This window comes from Calidris pugnax, unplaced genomic scaffold (assembly GCF_001431845.1).
Source record: "Calidris pugnax isolate Ruff unplaced genomic scaffold, ASM143184v1 scaffold276, whole genome shotgun sequence".
Classification (NCBI taxonomy): Eukaryota; Metazoa; Chordata; class Aves; order Charadriiformes; family Scolopacidae; genus Calidris; species Calidris pugnax.
Window position 1 is genome coordinate 453,984 of NW_015091112.1, and position 25,856 is coordinate 479,839.

General features: G+C 38.3%; 1 protein-coding gene across 3 annotated transcripts in view; it reads right to left on the reverse strand.

Annotated features, from left to right (window-relative positions):
* The window catches only part of SUPT3H (SPT3 homolog, SAGA and STAGA complex component), a 316,060-nt gene that overhangs the window by 153,779 nt on the left and 136,425 nt on the right, over positions 1–25,856 (reverse strand). For all 3 annotated transcript variants that reach the window (XM_014958227.1, XM_014958229.1, XM_014958228.1), the window contains exon 3: positions 2,707–2,791. In XM_014958227.1, the coding sequence (XP_014813713.1) occupies positions 2,707–2,791 (85 nt within the window). The remainder of the gene's footprint in view (positions 1–2,706; positions 2,792–25,856) is intronic.

Genomic DNA, 25,856 nt, shown 5'->3' on the forward strand with positions numbered 1-25,856 from the left:
AATCATCCTCTGGAGATGCTCATTGACTTCTGCACTTTGGCAAATACTTTTAGCAGAATTTCACTTAATGTAAAGCAGTGTCCATGCTGTTTAAAACGCACAAAAAATCAAACATAAAATGTGATGCAGACTTAAAAAAGTCTGGTTTTCAAGAATTTGACTTATTAGTGCAATCATCTGCTGTAACAGCCGGACCACATGAAGTATATAGTGGTTTGAAACAGTGACCGTATAAATCTGTCCAAACCAACCCCTGATTTAATAGAGTTCAGATCAACTTTGAAAATAGGAAGCTGGAACTATAAACCTCCGAGATATCAAAAGTCAACCCATCAAAGGTAATCACACTGGCAACTTATGTTTTAATTCAGAAGTTCAAACCTGGACTTAATCAACAAGTATGAACTCTTCATTCAAATGTTTATTACGCAAAATGCCAGTTTTACTGCAGGCATAAAAGTAATTTCTACAGTTTGCCCTTATACATGTATTACGGATGGCAAAATGGACATGAATTTTGAGAAGAAATCATTAAATTACATAATGAGAACTGTGTAGTCCATTAACATGAGTAATATGACAACATCCAGGTAGTAAGCAATAAATTTACATCTGCAGTCGGCTTCAATTAGAAAAATAGCTTTTTTTCCTAGTATTGTATATATATCCACACCGAAGACCTACATCTGAAGTGAAAATTGAATATAACTACATAGTAGCAGCTCAGTAAGGATGTGTCGTTAAGGATGACAAATGTGCAAAAATCCCTATCAGAAGCCCCGGGGCATGTAAAAAGCTCCTGATTTAAGAGTTCCGGCATGTGAATGTCAGAGGTCAAAGCAATGAGCTATTCAAGATACTTTCACTTCCTCAGAAATAAAGTGCTGTCTTGGGCTGGGAGGGGAAAGGTTAGAAAAGCTGTTTATCTGCCGCTCCGTTCCCATTCTTCCTTCTGTCAGGAAATGGTACACGCTCCTACACCCCGTGCGGGGTTAACCCTGGGTCACGGTCATTCCCCCCAGTAAGTGCCCAGCTTTGATTTAAGCACACAGACCACATGGCTGCAGGTTGCATTTTCTCAAAAAAAAAAAAACAAAAAAACCGTGGGGTTTGATGTGAATCTCAGCTCAGCCTCAGTGGGACCTAAAAGCCCCGACTCTTCGCCACATTATTGCTATAGGAAGGGTGAAGCCGCCACCATCGGTTTGTATAAAATTAAGGGGGTCATTAACAAAAAGAAAATGTTATTTTGTAGTCGTTAGAGCTAGAGTAAGAATTACAAATACATGGAGCAGCATGTTTAACCAGAGGGAAACACATGGAGAGGGCAGAGAGGTTGTTCTCTCCCCGGGAGCCATGGGGATCAACGTTTGGGATCAACCAGGAGGAGCATAATTAGCAAAAAAGCCACAGTACAAAAGGTCCAGGAGATGGCAGAGACAGGGGTACACCACTGGGCTTCAGAGGGAGGAGCAGAAAGAAACTACCCAGAGCTGGAAGGGACCCCAAAGCACTCACTGCCATCCAGGGAGCCACCAAACAGCTGCTGGATTAAGGGGAAAGCTGAAGGAAAGCACCTGTCTGCAGGCAAACAGTGGGCAGGGGGAGGTTTATTTATGTTATATTTCTATTTTAAAATATTATATATGTAATATAAAAATATATATAAATATATATAAATATATATAAATATAAAAATATAAATATGTATTATATATACACACATGCACACTTACATATTTATGTTATGTGGTCTGCCCCATTCTGAGTTTTCCCAGTTTACAAAAGATTTTAATTCTAATTAACGTAGTAACAGAACTCAGCTTGAAACTTAAAACCCCTTGTGATTGCTGAAAGGGTTTGTTATAGAGAAAAGACCTAGGAACCCGCAGCTCAAAGCTCTAGATGATGCAGGGACCCATCATATGTAAATATTAGTTATAATATATATTAGTATTATTTATACTCATTAGTTCCACGTAACATCCATACCCATACATGCTGGTAATTTCATTTGAAGAATCACTATAAGAAAAAACATTTGCTATGCTTCCCCAGATACAGGTGACATATAAGAATATACCATTCTGTATAAAATGTCATATGGCAGATTCGTGCCATGGTGTAAAATACCGGCGTTGATTTCTTAAGAGGTGTTATTGAACTTTAATTAAAAACTATGGAGAGGTTCAAATTTAGAGCTGCTTCTGACAGAGGAGATTCAAAACAGCACCATTTATACAACACTTTCACTGCCTTTCAATAAGGAAAAATATTCAATATTTCTGCATTATTTTTGACAGAAATCAAGACATCAAATAGTAAAACTATCAGAGCATAAATATTAAGTAAGGCATTCACACAAATAATAGAACATAAAAAAATAGCAATGAAGTCCTCAGATGACTAGCCAGTTTTCCTTGAAGTTTTTAACACAAAATATATTCATCAGCTTTATTCCCAAGGTCAGGTGTGGTTGCAGATGTCACACAAATGCAGTATACAGCCACGAGCAAAGTGCCCACACTCCATCTGCAAACCCAACAGTCACTTCTAGAGATTACTGAGGACAGAACGTCACCCTCAATTTCTGTGTTTTATTTTTCTAAAACCAGAAAAATCTCCTATTGGTCATTTGAGCACAAAAATTTCATGCTGTTTCAAAGAGTTTTAGAGTGAAGACTATTTTATAAGCTATTTTCTTACCAAATTTATCAGCTGAGTGTGGACGATGTCTTCCACCAGCACTGCGGTTTCATGGAGTGGCCTGCGAGCATCTCCTAAGGAAAACCTGAAAGAAAGAAGTTTATACAAATGAGTTAAAAAGAAAAATGGTAGGTGGTCTCCAGAAAATTAAAAGAAAAAAAGTATGAATTGCAAGGTTATGAAAATGAGTTAAAAAAAAAAAAGAGTAGGTGGTGTCCAGAAAATTAAAAGAAAAAAAGTATGAATAATAACATCAAGCTTAATATACCTGTATGTACAGAAATAGCGCAAGGAATATAAACCAAATAATCTGATTAAAGGAACAAAAGAGCTGCAAGAATGTATAGTAAAGCACATAGTGAGAAAAAATTAAAGAATTTAGGAAAATCCAGTTTGTAGGAATTTTTGACAAAAGAGAAGGCAAAGCTCTATCATTTGTAGTACTAGGAGTAATTCTGAATTTGCAGCCCTCTGCTTACAAAATTACCAAATAACTACTTTAAAATGTAAAATGCTAACAGGTATATAATCTCAAATCTAAATGCTAAAATATGGAAGGAATTATTATGAATTAAAGGTAAAAATTTTTATACATAATTATATATGAGAGGCTCTTAAAGTCTGTGCTGCAAGATTAAATGACAAGAGATGATAGTGTTCATATAACATCACAAACAAAACGCAAAGCCACTCCAATAGGCATCATTAAATGAGAAATCATGACAATGGGCTTTTTGCAAGGTTTTATATTCTCTAAGAAATACCAATGGTTGCTCCATACCTGGAGGATAAGTCCTGCCTTATCTGCTAGGACTGCTCCTTTGATCTGGCACCAACCGTTTTATAATGTAAAATGCTAACAGGCATTTAATCTCAAATCTAAATGCTAAAATATGGAAGGAACTATTATGAATTAAAGGTAAAAAATTTTATACATCATTATATATGAGAGGCTTTTAAAGTCTGTGCTGCAAGATTAAATGACAAGAGATGATAGTGTTCATATAACATCACAAACAAAACGCAAAGCCACTCCAATAGGCATCATTAAATGAGAAATCATGACAATGGGCTTTTTGCAAGGTTTTATATTCTCTAAGAAATACCAATGGTTGCTCCATACCTGGAGGATAAGTCCTGCCTTATCTGCTAGGACTGCTCCTTTGATCTGGCACCAACCGTGGCCATCACCAGCCTTTGAAGAGACTGGAGGTGCTCCAGAAGGTCTGAATGCAGGCCCTTCAGTTTGTAGCCCCTCTGACCTAATGCAGAGCCTGAGCATTTCCCATACAATGCCCCAAAAGCCCCATGAAACTACTCAGCTGAAATTGGGATGGTGTTTTTTTAGCTCCAGACCCAGGCAGAGTACAGGGGCACCTAACCTGAAACATGTAAGAAAGTGGGGCTGACAGATTTGCTACTTGTTGGTAGCTCCACTCAGAGAGGCCACTGAAGACCCAATGAATCATAGAATGGTTTGGGTTGGAAGGAACTTTAAGATCATTAAGTTCCAAGCCCCCTGTCATGGGCAGGGACATCTCCCACTAGACCAGGGTCCTAGACCTGTAAAAGGCTTTTAGTGTCCAAAATGTCTGCAGGTCGCAACCAAACTCCATCCCTCATCAGTCCAGCTCAGTGAGTCTACAGCCCTCAAGCCCTTCCTAAGCCCTACTGTCATCTGAGTAGTTGAACCTCAGTCAAGAGAAAGGTAAAGTTCTCTTGCTCTATGTGGTTTCCCTTCCTCATATAAAGTGCAAAAAGCTGCTGTTTAATTTAGTTGACTCCTGTCTGTTCTGGAGAGCTATGGCCTACAGTTGCTCGGACACCTGCACTTCAAAGCTTTCATGAAATTTCAGTCTCTCAATCAGATCAATCTATCTCAAATCTAGTATCTGCTATTTGCACCCCAGAATCCTTAAAAAAACATATTTTTAAAATTAAATTATCCATCAGTGGAAGTCTCATGAAATATAAGTCCTTAACCATTCTAAAGGTTTACTGGTTGCTCTACTTTCAGTCCCTCTATATCCGACTTTTGGCTAATTTTTTTTTAAAACTTAGAGCTGTTAATTCCAAAATGGTCTCAATGGATCCCAATGTTCGCTCACTGAAAATATCTCACCATGACATGCATATCAACATTTAAAAAAAAAAAGCTATTCCAGTCTTACATCATTACAGTGAAAGACAGCTCGCTATGCTTTCAAATATTTCCTCAGGGCATTTCCAAAAGAATGTCCTCTCTTCTCCTAAACCTGAGCTTTTAAAGTAAGAAAACTTGCACAGTAAAATATATTAATTGTAAATTAAATACCACAGGCCAAAAATAACACTACAGTTTCTTATTAAAATAGTGAAATTTTATTTATAAGCAATATTCAAATCTTCATAGATGACTGAATATATCAATTATTTCCTTACAAAAGCATTCTTCTGCCCTGCAATAAAATAAAACAATATTTTATTTATAAAGAACTAAAGAGTTATATAGTAGGGGCTTTTTTCCTTTATCTAATTATGAAATTATATCCGGTGTTCTTCACACAGCATTTGAAATTCTAATGGGATTAAATTTCAGCTTGATACATGTAAGAGCACAACAAGAACTACTCAGGCAACATCCGAGCATAACCCACCGCACAGTACTAGTCACAGCACAAGGAATTCACACTCTATATTTGTTCCCTATCATTTGTCTCTCTTGTTGAACCTATCAGTGTATTAAAGAGATGGTCATGGTTTATTATGTGTTGCACAACATCTCTACAATGAGGACAACTCCAATAACTTTTTCTCTGTTGTGCACGTCCGTGTCAGATCCTTCCTAGAACTATAAGCACAGCACAGAAAACATAAATCAACAAGCCAGATCCTATTAAATATTTTATAAACTGCAAATACCTGGATATTATAAAGGAAATACATATAAAAAATAGAAATATTTACTACCATATTACACTGGAATGTAAAATAATATTAAAACCATCACAAATTCAAAACACTTGCTTATATAGGATAAACTTAAGTATTTCTTTTTTTTTAAAGTAAGGTGCACAAGTAAATTAACAGGAAAATTTATATTTGTTTTTTTTCTAATGACACAAGATATATAAAACCAAACAGAACTCAGTTATCATGACCACAGTATGTTGTTCATTCTTACTGGCCATTTAGTATTCAAAAGTAATTTTTCTTTCTTTCCAAGACTTGAAATGCAAAGTAAAACAAATATGCAAGAGTGTAATAAATGCCTGGTTACCAATACTACCATCTTAAATATAAATTTATTTTGTTCACGGTTTTATCGCCAAGCATTCCACATATACAAATGAAAGTTTACTGGTTTTATTTTTCTGAGGACAACAAAGTGCAGGAGGATGCTGCCTCCATGTTGAGATATCCTCCCTATCTATGTCTAAAAGATCTCGTTCACCCGTAACTATCAGCTCCCTAAATGGCACGAGAAGTAACAGTGATGCAACCAAGATGCAGCACGTGGGTTGGAGAATAGACAGATACCAAATTTTTTTTCTCCATTCTGATGCAAAAGGATAAGTCAGAGTTGATGCTGAACCGTGAAGGTGACAAATCAAACCCAACTGCACTAACAATTACATAGAAAATAAAGCTCCAGCTGCACCTACTTTCTTCCTCCCTCCCTCACACTCTTTCTACCTTCAACAGCTATTTCTATCTCAGTTTGCCTTCACTGGTTTCCCACGTAACTCCTGCCAACTTGTTTCCCACACACAGAAAACTAGACACTGGCACAGTGGTTTCAGCAAAAAATAACCCCCCCAACACCTACCCACAGCCGCTTCCTTTTCCTTTGCAAGGATCTTTTAGACACTAAAAAAAAATGTAAAGCTTCAATACTTGTTAATTGCAGTTGTACAGCATTTGATATGCTCCTTGATTCTAACATCCTTAAAGGATAATATTCTTTAATATACCAAACACAACATTTTTTTACCCCATTCTGCTACCAGAGGTAATAACTACACAAGCAGTTAAAGTAATAAACTCTTCCATTTTTTAGTTCACTTTTGCCATTGTACTTCTCCATAAACACTAAACTAAGAGTCAGAGGGCTCAGATTTTTGCCAAGTTGCAGAATACGAGGTAGGTTAAGAACCAAAAGAAAACTCTAACAAAAAAAAAAAAGGAACCCAAAATTTGGTGCCCTTGTTTCTGGGAACTGAAACTGAACTTGACGTTTTAATATAACTTACGAATTTTATTTCACATGTGCTTTGCTTTTAACGGTTCATTAGAGAGTCTTTTAAAGAACCTTCCATTCCCTAGAAGTATAAATAAGTCTTCCTATGAAACACATAAAAATTCTGTTGAAAACAGAAAAGAGCTGTTTCCCCACAGGTAAATACTGAAGAGGAAATATATCAAAATGTAACACTAGAAGTGCATCAAAACAGTGAAACGATATGGAAGACTGTCCTGACAATAAAAGCATCTACCCAGTAGACGTGTCTTACAATAACAAAGCCTTCTTAGAAGATCCAGTTTCAAAGGTTTGTCTATTTTATGGAAACATTTTTACAAGGGGGTGATCAACTTACCCGGACTTTCACAGGAGGATTAAAATAGTAGCGTGGAGAAAGAAAAGACTGCTGCAGCTCTTTTATTGTTTACTTTTAGCTTCTATTTCTCATTTATTTAAGTTCCTGCAATGATGTTTTCAGACTCATCGAATGGGGTAAACGTCCAAGCCACTAGATGCCTCCATGAAGTCTCATGGCACACTACGTGTAAACACACACGCACACGCTTGGCACACGCTAAGGTACGACAGCTATTCATGGTGCAAGGACCTACACTTGTAAGAACCTCAAAATCTCAGGGCAGCTACAGAAATAGATAAAGCCCTTTCTTTGCTACATTTCTTTGGGTTTTAAACGCCTGCAAAAAGGTATTGGGGCCAGGCTTGCTTCAAAAACCCTGATGCAGAGCTCTCCAGGTGGCCAGACCACCAGGAGAGTAGACTGTGGAGACAGAAAGCTGCTGCGATCTCCCATCCTCCACAGCCTTGGAATAGCTGTCCTGGCCAGAAAGGAAGTATAACCAGGGTGGCTGGGAGTGCACTAAGCTAGAATAAATAGTTTCCCTTACTGGGGCTTCTATTGAGTTCATACCATAACAAAGCTGCCCCAACTCATGTGGAATGTACCACCTCGAATAAATTTGATGAATCTAGCCCAGGAAAAGTATAAAAGCAGTGAGGGAGACTGGTGGGAAATATGCGATTTTTTTCTTCTCTAGAAATGCCTAGCAATTTTCCTTTTTTGTTTCTACATGAAGGATTTGCAGCAGCAGAGATGGGACCTCCAGAACTGATGGGGTTTTTATGAATCAGAAGACCTCACGTAGAGCAAGTAGATACTTCTACTGTCCTCAGCAGAGCTCCCTCCTGCAACTGGAGTGGGACTGGGGGTCACAGGGTCCATGTGCCTCAGCAGAGACCTGAGTGGGTGTGCAATGTGTATGTAGGAGTGTAGTTCATAAATAGGATAAGATGTTTGGGATCCACTCATCAAAGTGGCCATAAATCTGGGCTGGATACTGGAGAGACCAAAGGGTTTGTGAGTTGGCTACTGGAGGGGCCAGGAGGTCCACACCAGCTTCTGAGGAGACTGTGGGGTTTGGGGGTTGATGGAGAGACCCGTTAGTGTCTGTGTCCCTGCACATGAGGACTGAGGCTCCTCAGCATTGAATGACTGAGCTTGAGGCTACTGGATTTGGCAACTCCTAGCTTTGAGGATTTCTCCTCTGAGAATCCTCCTCTCCTTCAATCCTCTTCTGAGGATTGAAGCATTTCTCCATGCTTCAACATGCATTGAAGCATCAGAGTCAGACTTGATGTATCTGTGGAAGGACAGTATTTTCACATGGACAAATACACACGAAAATATACTGAGGAGGTTCAAAAGAAGTCAAAGGAGCTTGGAAGGTGTTTAGCCAACACGTAACGGGCACATCGAGACCAGACTTAACCCACACGTAGACAACTGCTTGCTGACATCTGAGCCTGGGTGTCTGTACCAGCAAGCTGATTCCCACCCCGCATTTCTATCTGACCAGCCAAGCAGACGATGATCAAGATATAATTGCTCACCACATCCAGAACCAGCTAATTGACTGTTACAAATCTACAACCAGGCAAGGATCCCATAAAATCACAGAGGACAAATCAACTACTAGATATATTTGGACTGGATAATATCTGGGCTCACGTCTCCTCAGTACTGTAATAATATACAGCAAATTTCTTTTCTGTCAGCTGTTTGGCTGGAATGCATTTGGAATATGCAGCACATTGTTTCTCAGAGATGTTTCCATACTATAAGTAAGTATCCTCCTAAATATAGGAATTATTTGTGACCTGACAGCCAGGTGGTGACAAAGAAAATTAGCATTACAGAGCTGAGCACACTAACAACCAGAAAACTTCCAGCAATTCAAATGCCAGAAGAACAAGAACTGCAAATCACTAAAAATCAGTAAGAACAAACTCTGGAAAATCAGTCATACATTCCATTGGGGTAACTCAGCTTGGTGATATAAGAAGCTGACTCTGAAGACAAAGATAAAAATATTGAGATCTGGTACCTTAGAAGACAAAACTGGTAAAATACAGGTTTCTTTCTGATGAGCATGGGAATGAGCCTGTCATTGCAACAGATGTCCAAGAGAAAATAAGGACAGTACCTTTTTCAAAGTCTCAAAAGCTAAAGCTACCTTTTCTCTCTACAATTTGTTTGCCACGGCCTTTGCTGAAAAAATTAGGCAGAAGTAGAGCCTGAAAGGAAAGGTGCCAAAACAGCAAATTGATTAGACACACAGAGAAGGACACATTATGTGGAAAGTGGAAAAGGAAAGAAAGAGCAAAATCCAGGAGGAAGACATTGCCCAAAGTAAAAGGATGACTGCAACAGGGGAAAGAGGTTGAAACAACGAGGTCTCAAAATTATTTCTATTTTATATTAAGATACACTATATCAGAGAGAGATGATGTGACAGACTGTTGTTTTGTAGACATTGTTCCTTTTTAATACCATCAGAGAACTCGGTAAAGGGACGTTAATTAAAAATTAAATAATCTTGCTTACTGCCTTAGCTTAATGAAAAAGGGGACAATTTAAAGCACTGAGTTGTATTAATTAACCAGCATGTTCTACCAGCACTACCTGAAAAAGCTCTGGAGTTTATATTGCTATTTATATAAGGTAACTTCCACCAAAGCCCATTTAAAAGACAATCTTAATTCCAGTCAGAGTTCATAGTTAACAGATTTATCAGCTTGGATTAATGAAACCAAATTTACATAGGTTTCATACATCACACTGACTATAATTCTTTACCAGGATTTAGCGCAAGTATGAGAGATATAAAGTCAAACTGCAAGATGTAGCTGCGTTAGCTTTTTCTTTAAAGCTTAGACAAATCATGTTTAAGTTACAATAAAAACAAGCATTCAAAACCGACAGCAATTTTAATGCAGAAATTACAAAAATTAGGGTCATTTTCCGAATTTTTTCTGCCAAGACCTCCAGTGGCTAAACTTGGAAGAAAATACTTGCATTTTGCAAGAAGCAATTCTTGGAGATTCAGACTGTCTTGTGCTGTTTTGGTGGTACATCAGTAACCACCCCACAGCGGTTTTAAAAAGCTTGTGTGGCAACTTCTAAATAATCTGCCTGCACTTTACACCATCAAGGCCCCAGGGTTCCTTTACACCAACTGCTGTGCGTCGGTCACAGCCCCACCAAGCAGATCACCCACTTTGGGCAAGACCAAGGCAAACTGCATCGCTTGGGTGGGAGAATTAGACCAAGCAGTCATTTGGTCTATCGGGAGAAAAGGGATCAAATGGGAGAGCTCATTTCTCCATGACTTTTGACTTGTTGGGAGAGTCCAAACCAAATCTGTTCTCAGCGCTGAGGGGACTTGTCCTAAATGTGAAGAGGAAACCAGAAATGCTGATTTCAGCGATATCACAGACTTCAGTTTGTGCTATAATCACACAAGGTCTACACTAGCATTGGCAAATACAGCTCCTCCCCAATACAAGGACAGTGTAAACTTACAAAGAGGTTGCACTAAGCCCGAAAAGTAGTAACAAATTTGAGTTCACAATTACATAAAAACTTAGCATAGAGATTTTTTTACATCCTCACAGAAAGAACAGCTAAAAAAGTTGACTCTGGATATTTTGAGAGTCCAGTTTACTCCAGGATAGCACTCTTTCCTGTGGTAACTTAAGAGCTGCAAGCACAAACAATGAGGTCCCATATTCTCAGCTGCACTGAGCTACTCCATGTTACTCCAACCACTTTAAGATGCAACCACACCCTCATAAAACCCAAGGAGAGATGAGCAGAATAGCCTCATTCTCCAACATGAAGACCCAAGAGCCAACTAAAAATAGCCAACCGATAAATAGTTAAAGGGTGGGCGTCAAGAGGAAGGGGCCAATCTTTTTTCAGTGGTGCCCAGTGACAGGACAAGAGGAAATGGGCACAAACTTGAACATAAGAAGTTCCATCTAAACATGAGGAGGAACTTCTTCCCTTTGAGGGTGGCAGAGCCCTGGAACAGGCTGCCCAGAGAGGTGGCAGAGTCTCCTTCTCTGGAGACATTCAAAACCCACCTGGACATGTTCCTGTGCAACCTGCTCTGGGTGGACCTGCTTTGGCAGGGGGTTGGACTAGATGATCTCCAGAGGTCCCTTCCAATCCCATATCATTCTGTGATTCTGTAACCGTGACTCATGTGGCCATTTAATATGAACCTATCTAATCTATATGGTTAGTCTAATGCCCACAAGTAATGCAATAGGAGAATGCAACAGGGCCCACAGTGCCCAATTTCAAGCAGTTGTCTGCAGAGGACATTGGAAACCATAAACCTTTTACCCTGGAGAAAAGGAGGCTGAGGGGAGATCTTATCACTCTCTACAACCACCTGAAAGGAGGTTGTAGCCAGGTGGAGGTCAGTCTATTCTCCCAAGTAACAAGTGATAGGACAAGAGGAAATTACTGAATCTTTACTAAAAGGAGCTCAGCTTGAGGAAAATGCTTTTTCCAAAATGTGTATGGCAGTGAGAACAGCAAGCACAGGAAGAAACGGAAATGTCAGCTACTAAATGGGGTTTTTTAAGTATAAAATTAAGCTGTGATGATGTCTGCAGGTATTGTAAAAGCATAAACAACAAGAGAAACATTACATAATACCATTTAATTATTCAAAAGCACATAGTAAAAGGCTAAAATTTAGAAAAGGGACATTTAGAGCAACGTAGAAGGAAAACATCTGAAAACAAGAGCTAAAACCCTCTGTAACTATCTCGAAGGAACAGAAGTTTCACTGCTGGAAATACGAAAACTAAGCTTAACTGAGGGGATCTCGAGATGCTGAACAAGTACACAGAAAGAAATCTTGATTATGTGACTTAAAATACTGAGAAATTAGATCTGATCACATTCTAAAGTGGTATTTCACCTGCAACTAATAGATGGTTGTTAGAACTCTGCATTTGGAGTCTGAAATAAGCTTCACTGATGCTTAAAATTATTAAAATTCTAAAACCATGAAAAGACTTTAGAATTAGCAATTATTTTGAGCTTAGTGGAAACATATTAATGCTGACTTAATGGTCTTCACTACAGATACTTCTCAATTACGATGATGGAAAGCAACATCCAAAGGCATCAGTCGAGTTCATTGCCCCACTGAGGTAAGATCTAAACAAGGCAAGACCTTTGTAAGAGAAAATATGTTTACCTGAAAATGGAAGCAGCTTGTTTACACCATGAGTGTCTAAATGGCAAAGTCTGCCAGACAGCAGGATCAACAATTTCTAACAGTTTGCCAAATGAAAAGTCCAATTCTTCTCACATGAAGACAAACCCTGTCCTCAGTGATGAATTCCTCAGGGAATTAATTTCAGAGATGCTAAAGTCTCCCAACTCCGTGGGAGGTCACTCTGTCTTGACTCAATAAAGTGTTTTGTTTAAGCATGAACCTTCTGAATCATGTTCTTCAGCTGATTTTGAAATTGCTTTAATAACTTGTAGGAACCAAAAAAAAATTTAAATTCTCCCTTTTGAAAGAGCAACTTTTGTTAATATTTCTTTAAATACGCTGTAGTATATGCAATAAGAAATCTGTATCCTTTTTTTGCCTTAATAAATTCATATTCATACTTGGAAAATTGCAGGACAGAAGGGGAAAAAAAAAGAGAAAAAAAGAAGATACGACTACGGCACTGCTACTCTGTAAATCAGATCAGTTGAGGTTGGAAGGGACATGTGGAGATACCTAGTCCAATTCCCCTGCTCACATAAGCTTCCTCAGGGCTGTGTCCAGTTGGGTTTTGAGTATCTCCACGGTTGGACACTCCACAACCTCTCTGCACAGCCTGTTCCCACACATTTGACCACCCTCACAGTGAAAAAGTTTCTTATATTTAAGTGGAATTTCCTGTATTCCCATATCTGTGCTCACTGCCTCTTGTCCTTTCACTGGCCACCACTGGAAAAAGCCTGGCTCTGTCTTCTTTACACCCCCTCATCAGTTATTTGTAGACATTCATAAGACCTCCCTGAGCCTTTTCTTCTCCAGGGTGAATAGTCCCTGCTCTCACAAGCCTCTTCTTGTATGAGGTCCCTTCCAACTCTAACCGTTTTAGGACTTGAAATTGCTTTAATATCTTGTAGGAACCAAAAAAAAAATCGCAAATTTTCCCTTTTGAAAGAGCAACTTTTGTTAATATTTCTTTAAATACACTGTAGTATATGCAATAAGAAATCTGTATCCTTTTTTTGCCTTAATAAATTCATATTCATACTTGGAAAATTGCAGGACAGAAGGGGAAAAAAAAAGAGAAAAAAAGAAGATACGACTACGGCACTGCTACTCTGTAAATCAGATCAGTTGAGGTTGGAAGGGACATGTGGAGATACCTAGTCCAATTCCCCTGCTCACATAAGCTTCCTCAGGGCTGTGTCCAGTTGGGTTTTGAGTATCTCCACGGTTGGACACTCCACAACCTCTCTGCACAGCCTGTTCCCACACATTTGACCACCCTCACAGTGAAAAAGTTTCTTATATTTAAGTGGAATTTCCTGTATTCCCATATCTGTGCTCACTGCCTCTTGTCCTTTCACTGGCCACCACTGGAAAAAGCCTGGCTCTGTCTTCTTTACACCCCCTCATCAGTTATTTGTAGACATTCATAAGACCTCCCTGAGCCTTTTCTTCTCCAGGGTGAATAGTCCCTGCTCTCACAAGCCTCTTCTTGTATGAGGTCCCTTCCAACTCTAACCGTTTTAGGATTCTATGAGATGCTACAGTCCCTATTTCTTTAAATACGCTGTAGTATACGCAATAAGAAATCTGTATCATTTTTTTGCCTTAATAAATTCATATTCATACTTGGAAAATTGCAGGACAGAAGGGGAAAAAAAAAAGAGAAAAAAGAAGATACCACTACGGCACTGCTACTCTGTAAATCAGAACAGTTGAGGTTGGAAGGGACGTGTGGAGATACCTAGTCCAATTCCCCTGCTCACATAAGCTTCCTCAGGGCTGTGTCCAGTTGGGTTTTGAGTATCTCCACGGTTGGACACTCCACAACTTCTCTGCACAGCCTGTTCCCACACATTTGACCACCCTCACAGTAAAAAAGTTTCTTATATTTAAGTGGAATTTCCTGTATTCCCATATCTGTGCTCACTGCCTCTTGTCCTTTCACTGGCCACCACTGAAAAAAGCCTGGCTCTGTCTTCTTTACACCCCCTCATCGGTTATTTATAGACATTCATAAGACCTCCCTGAGCCTTCTCTTCTCCAGGGTGAATAGTCCCTGCTCTCACAAGCCTCTTCTTGTATGAGGTCCCTTCCAACTCTAACCGTTTTAGGATTCTATGAGATGCTACAGTCCCTGAACCATCTTAGTGGCCCTTCACTGGCTTGCTCCAGTATGCCCACGTCTCTCTTGTACTGGAGAGTCTAGCAATGGACCCAGCAATCCAGATGGGTCTCACCTGTGCCAAGCAGAGGGGAAGGATCACCTCCCTCACCTGCTGGCAACAGCCTGCCTAGTGCAGCAGAAGATGCTAGAAGAGCATACTGCTGGCACATGTCCAACCTGGTGTCCACCAGACCCCTCTATAGCCTTCTCTGCAAATATGCTTTCCAGATCACAGAATGACCTCTGGAGATCCCCTAGTCCAACCCCCTGCCAAAGCAGGCCCACCTAGAACAGGTTGCACAGGAACGTGTCCAGGTGGGTTTTGAATGTCTCCAGAGACGGAGACTCCACCACCTCTCTGGGCAGCCTGTTCCAGGGCTCTGCCACCCTCAAAGTAAAGAAGTTCCTCCTCATGTTTAGGTGGAACTTCCTATGTTGAAGTTTGTCATTCCCTGGATCCCCCTTCTCAGCGTTTTTGGAGAGAGAAATGGCATTTACTTTCTTCCACTCATCAGGAACTTCCCCCAGTTGCTGTGACTTCTCTTCATGAGCAACATCATACATAAAAGCAAAGCAGAATACTGTATATAATGTTATTGGAAGAATAAATATGTAAACTAGACTCTGTTTTCAAGCAGAAAGTATAAAATTATCCATACTTAAACTTCTGACTACAGTTAAAACATGAAAAATGAATTCAGGTATAGAAAAACACAACTTAGAAAATGCATTTGAATAAACAGTTTTTAAAATCTTTTTCCTCCCCTATGGTCTATTATTTTATGAACTGTCAATAGGCAAAATATTGTCAATTTTGATGCAAGATGCTATACAGGTCTACTTCCAACAAACTATGTATAGGTTTGTGAGACATACTCACCTCTTCCAGGGTGAATATGTCTAAATTCCATCAAAACCTAATTTACTAAGTTTTGCTAAAAGCTCTGCAGAACAATCTTTCTACATATGGTTTGACTGAACTAACTTGGTTATTCTTTGTAAACTCTTGTAAGTACAACACCCGTGAGCTGAGAATGAGTGGCATTTTATAAAATAAGTAAATGCTAGAATATCGGCAGCTATTTTATATAGGTGCTTTTCAAAGTTCTGCTAATTAACAAAAGACAATAGATTTCACCCTGGTTTGGTTGGGGTTTCTTTTTTTCTCTTATACTACTGTAAATGCTCTCTAACTGCTGAAAATCAGCAGATTTATCCCAACACAAAGCTGTGGCAAGAACTCTTTTCAGTACCATTGTATACTAATCAGAATGCACCAAACTCTAACAGTTAAGTGTCTTAAGCATAAATTAATTTTACAAATCCTTATGACTGGCAAAGGAGAAAGATATAATTTATTCCAGTTGTATAACATAATATGTTCCGTTCGCTCATTCACAAAGAATTTCAGTTTTTCAGGAAATAAATGAGACAACTGTCTTTCTAGTCCGTGTAGACTGGACTATGATCAGTCATTTCTGCTCCAGGAAAAAGTTCATCTCAACAATGTGCCCAAACCCAAATGGAATTTAACAAAGCCAAGAGAGATGCATTTTCAGTCTGCTCTCAAGAGGACAGGGCGAAAAAGTGATGAGGAGAGCAGGAAGACAAAACATCATCTCACTGTATATATACATTATAAGTGTTAACCAAATGTGGAAATCCCTGGCTATTTTAAATCTAGATTAAAACCACAAGACAATTTAAACTAATCCACAAGATACAAAATATAAATTAGGGTGAATGCTTTATGCTAATTTTTAGAGAAATAATATTATTCTTTTTATACTCTCCAAAATGTCAAGACCATTTCTCATTGTTTAAAAAATTCACATCACTACTTTATGAGATCTTTGAGCGTTCAAGGATGATAATTACATCCAATTCTCTTATAATAGACTTTTTTATCAGATGTTAACACATTTTATAACATCAGGGGTTTTTTTCACTTCAGTACCCTTCCTGAAGTCAATGTCTGGAGAGAGGAAGTAACTTGTCCACAGTTGGTCTGTGGTTTAGAAAAAAAAAGCAAGTTATCCTCCTATGACTCCCATTGACGGGTGGTAACAAGTGCTCTACTGACAAATCAGGCTTTGCAAATTAGATTTATTTTAATAGTAAATTAGCAAATTAGATTGAATTTTAATAGTAAAATAAAATTATATGAAAAGTCCACCTATGCACGTAGAGAGTCTGTATTCTCATTATTCATCTTTGCAGCACTGTGTGAGAGAGATGTAACAGCACTCACTGTAGTACGGGGGAGAAGTACAAAGAGGTGTTGAAAAACATGACCCATCTCAAAAATACAGAAATATTTGAGACCAAAAGAGCATTACCAATAGCAGCATTTCTCACAAACACTGTAAAACCTAACTGTGAAATAAATACTTGCAGTATGCCTGGATTATTTTTGTAGCTATTATATATATATTAACAAAACTGCTGTAAAATACTTAATTTGACTTTTGGATCTTTAGTGGTCCACAAATCACAGATTGGAAATCTGTGCTCTAAATTACAGTTAATAACCTAGGGGCATAGCAGTTCATGCCTTCTACAACTAATGAAGCACCACCACCTCCTAGTTACCAAAAATCTAACCCACTCTGAACTGTTACAGCAGTTATTATGTGTTATCACTGAACCTGTGAGTGAAAAATAGAAATAGAAATTATTTCCCCACTAGGCACAGAGAAAATATATCCACTAACAGGAAAAGATGCACAACAATTAAAAGAGAGAATAATTCTTTTGGTTTTAATTTAGGTTTAACTTCAGAATGCGCTGAACACACCAATACTTTCATTTTTCTGAAAGTAAAATTCTGCCTTAAGATACATCAATTTATCTGAAAAAGACAATGCTTTAAAAACATATTTTATTTCAGAAATCAAAATATGCAGCCTTCTTCCTGGAGAAGAAACTGGAAGTTCTGTGATAAAATCTTTTCTGGAAAGTCAGTGCAATTTCATATCAATGGTGCACTCTTTTTCCTGCTTTCAAATGGATTACTTAAATGTTTTAAAATGTTATAACCCACAATAATCTGTTCCAGGCACCAACGAAAAGGAAGAAAAAAATTACAGAAGTCAAGATGTCGCCTGGAAGCACTTTATGGCAAACATTATAAAGATAACACAGAGCAGAGAAGCTCTGGTTCAATCCATTATAAATACCCCATTCTTCTTAAAATCACAAAAATGTATTTATAGCAAAGAACTCTTACAGGCTTTTTCCTCAGAAGACTTCATTTAAGTACAATTTGGCAGAATTTTTGGAACAAGAAAAGAAGAGTTTCATAAAATATTGATGTTTTACAGTCACCCTAGTCTTGATCTACGTGCTACAAAAACAAAAGCAAGGACCTTGGAAGGTGACCACATCCTTGTCTACTAATTACACTTTACTCTTTCATTTTGTCTAAAATGTGCTCTCTAGCAGTGATACTGAGCACAGACATTAAATCATCATTTAGACAATTAATGCCTCATTAAAAACACAATTTATTTTTCTCATTTTTTTACTGACATAATACATGATTTAAGGAAATGTATGGGATTTAAAAAAAAAAACCAACCCCAAAAACCAAACAAAATCCAAAAGGGTGAAAAATACTGAAAAAGAAATTCCTTTATATACAAACTTATATATACCAATCTTTATTTTCCCATATGTCCAAATGACAGTATAAATAGTTGCCCTCTCTTCTTTTCCCCTGGTCCCTCCCAAAACTTAGGGATGGGGGTATACACAGAAGGAAACAGCTACACTGACACCCTTGTTGACTAAAATTATTAAATAATCATTTTGAGTGCGCACATGATCAAAAGAAAAGAAGAAACAGCTTACTTATACTTCTCCAAATAAATTGGTTTGGTTTTTTCCCCCATGAAAAGCGGCTCAATGGAAAATAGGAGGCAGAAGATGTGAATATTTGTACTTCAGAAAACTTTTCTCATAAGCAAATTAGGGTTGAAGCATGAGTACTTAGAAATCTTCACTCAAAAATTTAATTATCAAAATATGGAAAATATTTAGTTTACAAAGGAAAGAAGCAAAATCACAAGTACCAAATACGCACGGTCTGTTTAATAATAATAACACTAAAAGAAAGATCCCAAGTTTAGGGCAGCACGGACAATCTATGAGTCAAGAATGAAAGAAAAAAGGGGGGCAAAAATTACTCTCATAGGGCTCAACAGAATGTCTCATGAAAGAAAAGGGTAGTTAATTATTTCACTTTATTGATGATAGTTCAAAAGGGGTCAATGCAAAGGACAACTTGGCATCCACTTAAATTTGCTTTTTAAAAAAAAAATAAATTGTCTTTTCTGACCTCTCTCAATAAAAAATAGACAAACATGAGCTGTGCTTATTCAGGCAGAATGTGCATGGCTATCGCTATTTATTGACAAGCATTTAGATTTGAATAACTGGCAATTTGGAGAGAATTTACTATAAAATTATAGTTGGATTTACATCTTAATATGAAATTGTAATTTCAATTTACAAATTTCAGGATGCTCAAGCAGGGGCAAAAACAGTAATCAAACATAAGCATTTAAAAAGGGATTTTTTTTTAAACACAGTCCACCCAGCGTTATGCCCTGTACATGAGTTAGGAAAGAAAATTATTATTAAGGATACCGTGCTTCGCTTTCTTATCTGTATCTGCAGAACATAATGTGAAGCGATATCAGGTAAAATCCTAATTCCTTTATCTATCAAAACAGATAAACTAAACAAAATAAAAGAAAGCATACCAGAGAGTCCAAAAGTCACTCCAATGAACATTTCCAATTACTTAAGGCACATTTCTATCATTGCAGAAGAAAAAATTCTTGAAGAAATTAAGGACACGTGCAGCGTCCTCACCAATACCAACTGCTCAGTGGTGAGCAGTTTTTAAAAAAGAACCACGTTTCCGAAATAAGAATTAATCTCTACAGACACAAGTCAGGAACTGCCATGCTTGAGGGAAGGGTGTTCTAGGATAAAAATTCCCATCTCTCCCTCCTTAGGAGCCAAGGGAGCAATGGTCGGAGTCAGGGAAAGACCGAATTCTCCAAGAAAAGCTGCGGTTTCACTGTATCCCACACTAGAGAGGCAGAAGCAAATGTAATTTTTGGTATCAGAATGATGTGTTACAGGAGAGTAATTAACGTTTCCCTTGGTGCTGCACTTATTGAACACTTCTCAGTTCCTTCCTTTCAGTTTCAGAGCTGGAGAAGAGAGAGAGAGCATGAGCCGCGCTCTGGGGTGCCACGGAGGGGGCTACCACAAAATACCAACGTATTCTCCTTTCCCACATCCCATCTCTCCCTCCTTAGGAGCCAAGGGAGCAATGGTCGGAGTCAGGGAAAGACCGAATTCTCCAAGAAAAGCTGCGGTTTCACTGTATCCCACACTAGAGAGCACCGTGACTGTGCTTCTATATCCAGGCACAGTCCTCGCCTCTTAAAGCTCCAGCTCGGCACCACTCAACACACAAGCAATGATGCTCGTGGCTGAGATTTGTGTGGTCTACGGTAAGCTCCGCTTCCTCGAAAATGTGTGGCATCAGACAGAGTTTATTTAGAACCTAAGTCTCTCGGGCACACTATGTAAGTTTATTGTTTATCATTTGCCGGGGAAGTCTTCTGAGGTCAAGGTAAAAAGCAGGAGGTGATATTTGATGTAAACGTTCCAAAGCACGTTATGTGGTTGCATGGTTGCACTGGCCCCCGGAGCACTTTGCTGGTGGTCCGTGGAGATCTGGCTGGTGGAAGGTGCTGGCTTTCCCTGTTTCCAGCTGCTATATCATATTTAATGTATTTTTAGCTTCACTTAATATTTTCCTAATATTCCTTTTCCATGTAAGCAATTAGTGTGGTTACCAGGGATGGCAACAGAAGGGATATTCAGCTGCCAGTGGGAGAAGAGGTGGTCTTTACAGCCGTGTATGGGAGAAGATCCACAGGAGAATCTCCTTATGAAGGGGTGGGAGGGAACCCACCTGGGGGGCAACCCACCCAAGAGCCATGGTCTTAACGCTTCTAATTTCTCCATTCGCCAAAATGAACAATTTCTATTTTTTTTTTTCCTCAGAAAATTCTGCTGGCACGTTCATTATTATCACCAAAGACGAAGGAACAAACAAACAAGTTGTAGTTCTCAGCCTTTTGCTATGAGTAAAAGCAGGAAGGAAAAAAAGCTTTTGCCTTCCTGATTAAGCTTACAAAAAAGACATAGACAAGCTCTAAACGGGATTTAAAAATATGTGGAATTGCTGGCCTTCATTTTTTCAGGATTAGAACTTTTTAAAAAAATCTTAGATTTATAATACAACTAGAGATTACCAGGTACAATAGAAATGTCTGTAGAGTTAACTCACCTATCTAAAAACGAGAAAAAGCATCTTCCAAAAAACATCTGGCCATGACCCACTAGAACTGTGCTATTGAAACATTTATTTTTGAAAAAAAAAGAAAAGTTTCTAGGATAAAAATTCCCATTTAGCCTCCACTGCCTTTATCCATATTTACGCACTTTCATCTTGCCTCTGACTAATCAAAAGAGACTCATCAAATCAACTGAAGATAACTTAAAAAATATTATATGAAAAAATATCAAATGGGGAACATTTGCTGAACAAAGAAAAGTTTCTTTCTATACTTTTTTTTATTTTCATTCTTATTTAATTATCCATGAAACTACACTGACTCCAATTTGCTTGTGAAGGTAACAGATGAGAGAAGTCAGTCCCTAGCCATGCAAGCATGCTTTATAAACCCTTAAAGGAAAAAGATACTAAATATTAGAGAAGTTAGAAATTAAAGCATCCAGCTCCTGAATTCCGCTCCCCACTCTAACAACAACGCTGATGTACGAGTGACTCTTATTTAGGAAAAGAGTCCCTGGAGATGGGGATTTTATGTATTAAAGGGAGTCCTCACCTCCCTCTGAAATGCAGCAGAGTTGAGGCTCCAAACGTATCCCTCCTCCTCCAGATAAGAGAGGGGGATTTTTTACAATTCTCGGGAGCCTTTGCCTGATGCCTAGAAAACACCAAATCCCTTATTGGCTTTAGAAGTCTGTAAGATTTCAGTGGAGCACACTCACGGAATCGCTTTCCAAGACTTTGCAACCGAGGGTCTTCCTAAACCTCAGCTTAAGAAGGATTTAAGGAGACTAAATTTGCTCATCGATGGCTGACAGAGCAAAACACCAAATTACACAAAGCTGGAGGGAAAAATGAGGGGTTTCCTCCCTTTTTTTCACCTTATTTATCATCTAATGGTTACTGTTCTTCCATCACTTTGACAGGGAGCAGCAGGTAATGCTGAAAAATTAAGCAACAAAAATAATATTAATAAGGTGGGTTGTTTTTTGCTTGGGTTCTTTTTTTTTAAGTTTTTTTTTTTAATCTAAAATAAAAATAACCCCCCATTGACTCATATATCCTGACTGGTAGGAATTTTCTCTGGCATCTGTCCGGACTGTTACAGAAAAGTAGGGAGCATAAACACATTTTTAGAGCTACATGAACATTTTGTCTCTTTTTTTTCCTCTCCTCTCCCACAAAGGCTTTATCCACAAAAGTAGGTATGGTAATAACACTAGTCATGAAACCCCAGTCCATCAAGATAGAAGGAAAACTGCAAGAGAAGTTGTTTTCGGTGACATACTGTGCAATCATGAGCCTGCTTTGTATGTTCAGGAAATTCTCATGAGTTTTCTTAATGAAAAAAAAAAAAAAATCACTAAAAAAAGATTTGTTGTAAATATCTCGCGAGCCATGACAAAGTACCTTATAAAATATAACTATTCATAAACAGTCTAGCCTCTGGAATTAAAACACTGACACTTTCTATTAAAAGGTGCTTAGTCACAGTTCACTAAATATTTACAACGAATCATTTATTCTCTAATTTCATTGACTTTACTGTCGTTAGCAAAAGTCAAGAAAACTTCCTGCATGTGTGTGAATGGCTTGTGTATGTAAACCACAGCTCGCAAAGTCAGTTTTATGGAGGCAGAAAGATTTTCACGTTATACAAGCAGGTCCTCCTCATCTGCAGAAAACTATTTGCTTAAACTTCAATTGGATGCAAGTATTCAAATGAACTGGAATCAGAAGGCACGAGGGTGAATGGACATCATGCCTCACAGGATAAAAAACCCCAGCTCCTCATTTCTATCAGTGAGTTTTGCAGACAAATCATGGCACCCTTTCTTCCCAACTCAGCCAAGGAAACAGAATATAAGGCAGAAAGAGAGAGAGGATGAATAAAATGTGCATTTTACAACGTCAGAGAATCCATGTTATCAGAAAACAGCGTCAAGAGCTGAACTGTTGATGCTGACAGGCATTTCAGATGTTTTTCTGCTATTGTTTAGGCAGGGGGGGAATGGGGAGTTTGGGGCTTAAGAACCTGATTGAGATGCTGTCCAAGGAAGGGAAGCTCAAATGGCTTTGTAGGGAAATGAGGTACTTATAAAAATAAACAGGTCTCTGCCAAAACCTGCAGGCTTTAATACTATCGGAAAACAGACAACCTCCCACACTCCGCACTGATAATAATATAATTCTTCTATGGGCTTGTCAAAGAATATTGTAAAATGCTGTGGTTTGATGACACACAAAAATCTTTCCAGTGAGACTTGCACTGAAACCATCTAATGGATTTAGATGAATACCTATATCTGAATGCAGCCTCCATAGGGAGGACTGCTTTGTCGTAGCTCCCAAACCTTTCCATGCCATAGGGAGGAGTGCTTTGTCGTAGCTCCCAAACCTTTCCATGGTTTGATATCATTAATTTGTATGGCACTAGCAAGGTTATTGCTATCCTCTTGTTGACATCATTTTCCCTGTTCTGACTCTTGGTTCCCAGTATTGTTGCTTTAAATTCCCCGATGCACTTCAAGAAAAAAATAGGTTTTGGGTACGTGTCAAGACGACCGCAATTCCTCAGACTTGGATCACGAGGTGACTGGCCTTGGACTCGAACAAGAACTATCTCTGTCCACAGTTCCTTTACCAGGACCAATGACAAAGTTGCAAAGAATTGCTAGTGAAGATCTTGTAGGATAACAGCAGATCAAACGCTAATCTATATATATTGAAACTGAAAAATAGCTAAAAATTGATGGCACCTGCTGAATTTTTCAGTGATAGTTTTGTTCTAGAGGAACCAATTCAGAGGAAGGGCTCAATGTTTACTAATTCATCTATGTTTTCAGAAGATGAAATAAGGTTCACGTCTACCCTTTTTTAAGGCTCTCAGAATAACTACTTATAAAATGTACCCATACTTATTAGAATAAAATCCTCAACTCAAAAAATCCCCACAAACAAAACCCAAAGAAATGCTTGAAGATGAACATTCTCCAAACCATTACCAATAATCCCAGGAGTGAGAACACAAAGGGCTCTATTTCCAAATCAGGCTTTAACTGTGTCCTGACTTGTCTCATCAATACCCAAGAGATCTTGGCTGCATGAGCCCAACTGGAAATCTTTTGGTGACTGTGGCACACACAGACTTCCCACAGCCTATAACCAGTAAAATCTTGATGGTACCTTTTAGGTCTCTCACATGTTTTAGATTTCAAATCGACTCTGGATGTTACATTTACTAAAATATCATCATGAACTGCACAGGCAATTAGCATATAGCGCTTCTGAAAATACAAAGCTCTGCTATAAACCACTGAAAAATACCTTCTTATAAAAGAGTCCTGTAACAACGGGTGACATAACATTGTCATATGCTGTCATTTTATTTTTAACACAAGTTATTCAAGCTTGAAACAACACACCTCACCTTATCCTCAGTTTAATGGGAGGTTTTCTTTCCATCATTTCTTCTAAAGCCATAAGCAGGGCAAGTTAAACATCTAGTCTTTACTGTCCTTAGTTGTGAATTTAATTCTGAATTTCTTTGAATAATGAAATAAACAGAAGTACTTTGCTTGGGAAAACACTATGTAAGAAATATGGCTAAATACTTAAAACATGCTAACTCATATTTTAAAGAACACAATTACAACTTTAGTCCATGCATAACTAAGTCAAGACACATTTAAAAATGTATTAACTTGCTACAGTTATTCCTAGATGTTAGACATTTGTATACAGAGAAATTAGAAGAGTGGCATTAACATAGACTTGCCCAAATATTTTTAAAATAGAGAAAATGTAGAATTACAGACACTGTCATTAGATAAACCGATACAAATGCACTTTACTAAACTGAATACAGGGGAAGAGAAAAAAATGTCTCCATTAATGAGCTTTTACAATTATTCCAGTGGTTTCTTGTACTTAACAGTAGGGAAGCAAGCATGAACGCCGAATATCTTAAAGACCTTTACAACTAGGAAAAAGAAATTAGGTTAGATGAGGATACAAGGGGACAGTTTAGCTCCTCTCTTGCCTTGGTTTTCATCCAGCTTGTACACTCCAAAGGCTTTAATCTCTTAACTACTGTTTCATTAGCATCTCTGCAGAGATTCAGGGTGTTTAGAATATCTGGGAGGCTTTCATGTGCTAGAGTTGAAAAGCTTCATATAAGAAACCAACAAGTCCTAGCAAAGCAAGCCTTGGCACAAAACACTGTATCATTTTAAGTTTATAATATGTGAGCACCTCATTCCCATGCCGGGCACTGCAAACTGTTGTAAAAGAACTATTCTAACAACAGATATTCAATATAGAATGTAAATGCCTATAATCACTTCACCAGAGGAAACACACTGACAATCCACAGACCTGAGTTCTGGTGGAGTACCAGGGAGGAACAGGAACCACCATAAAAGCTTTACAGCAAATAAGATTCAGGGGAGATGTTAAAGTTCTTATGAAACATCTCTTGAAGTCCCCAGTGAAGAACACATTAAGCAAATATGCCCTGAAGACCACTCGTGACTGCTTGGTCCTTACTCAGCGTAGGAAGCTCCCCCTGTCCTTTTCAGCTTTCTGAAGATTATTGCAAAAGTTTATTTCACTTTCCAACATAACATTTGCAAAAGAAAACCCACGTGGAGTCACATCTGTTCATCTGCAGAATTCTCATCGCTAAGCTAAATGAGTTTTAACAAGATTTTCAAGCAACGATATAACTAGTTATGAGACAACAGTTTGTACCACACTACAGGAAACGCAGCAGAAAAT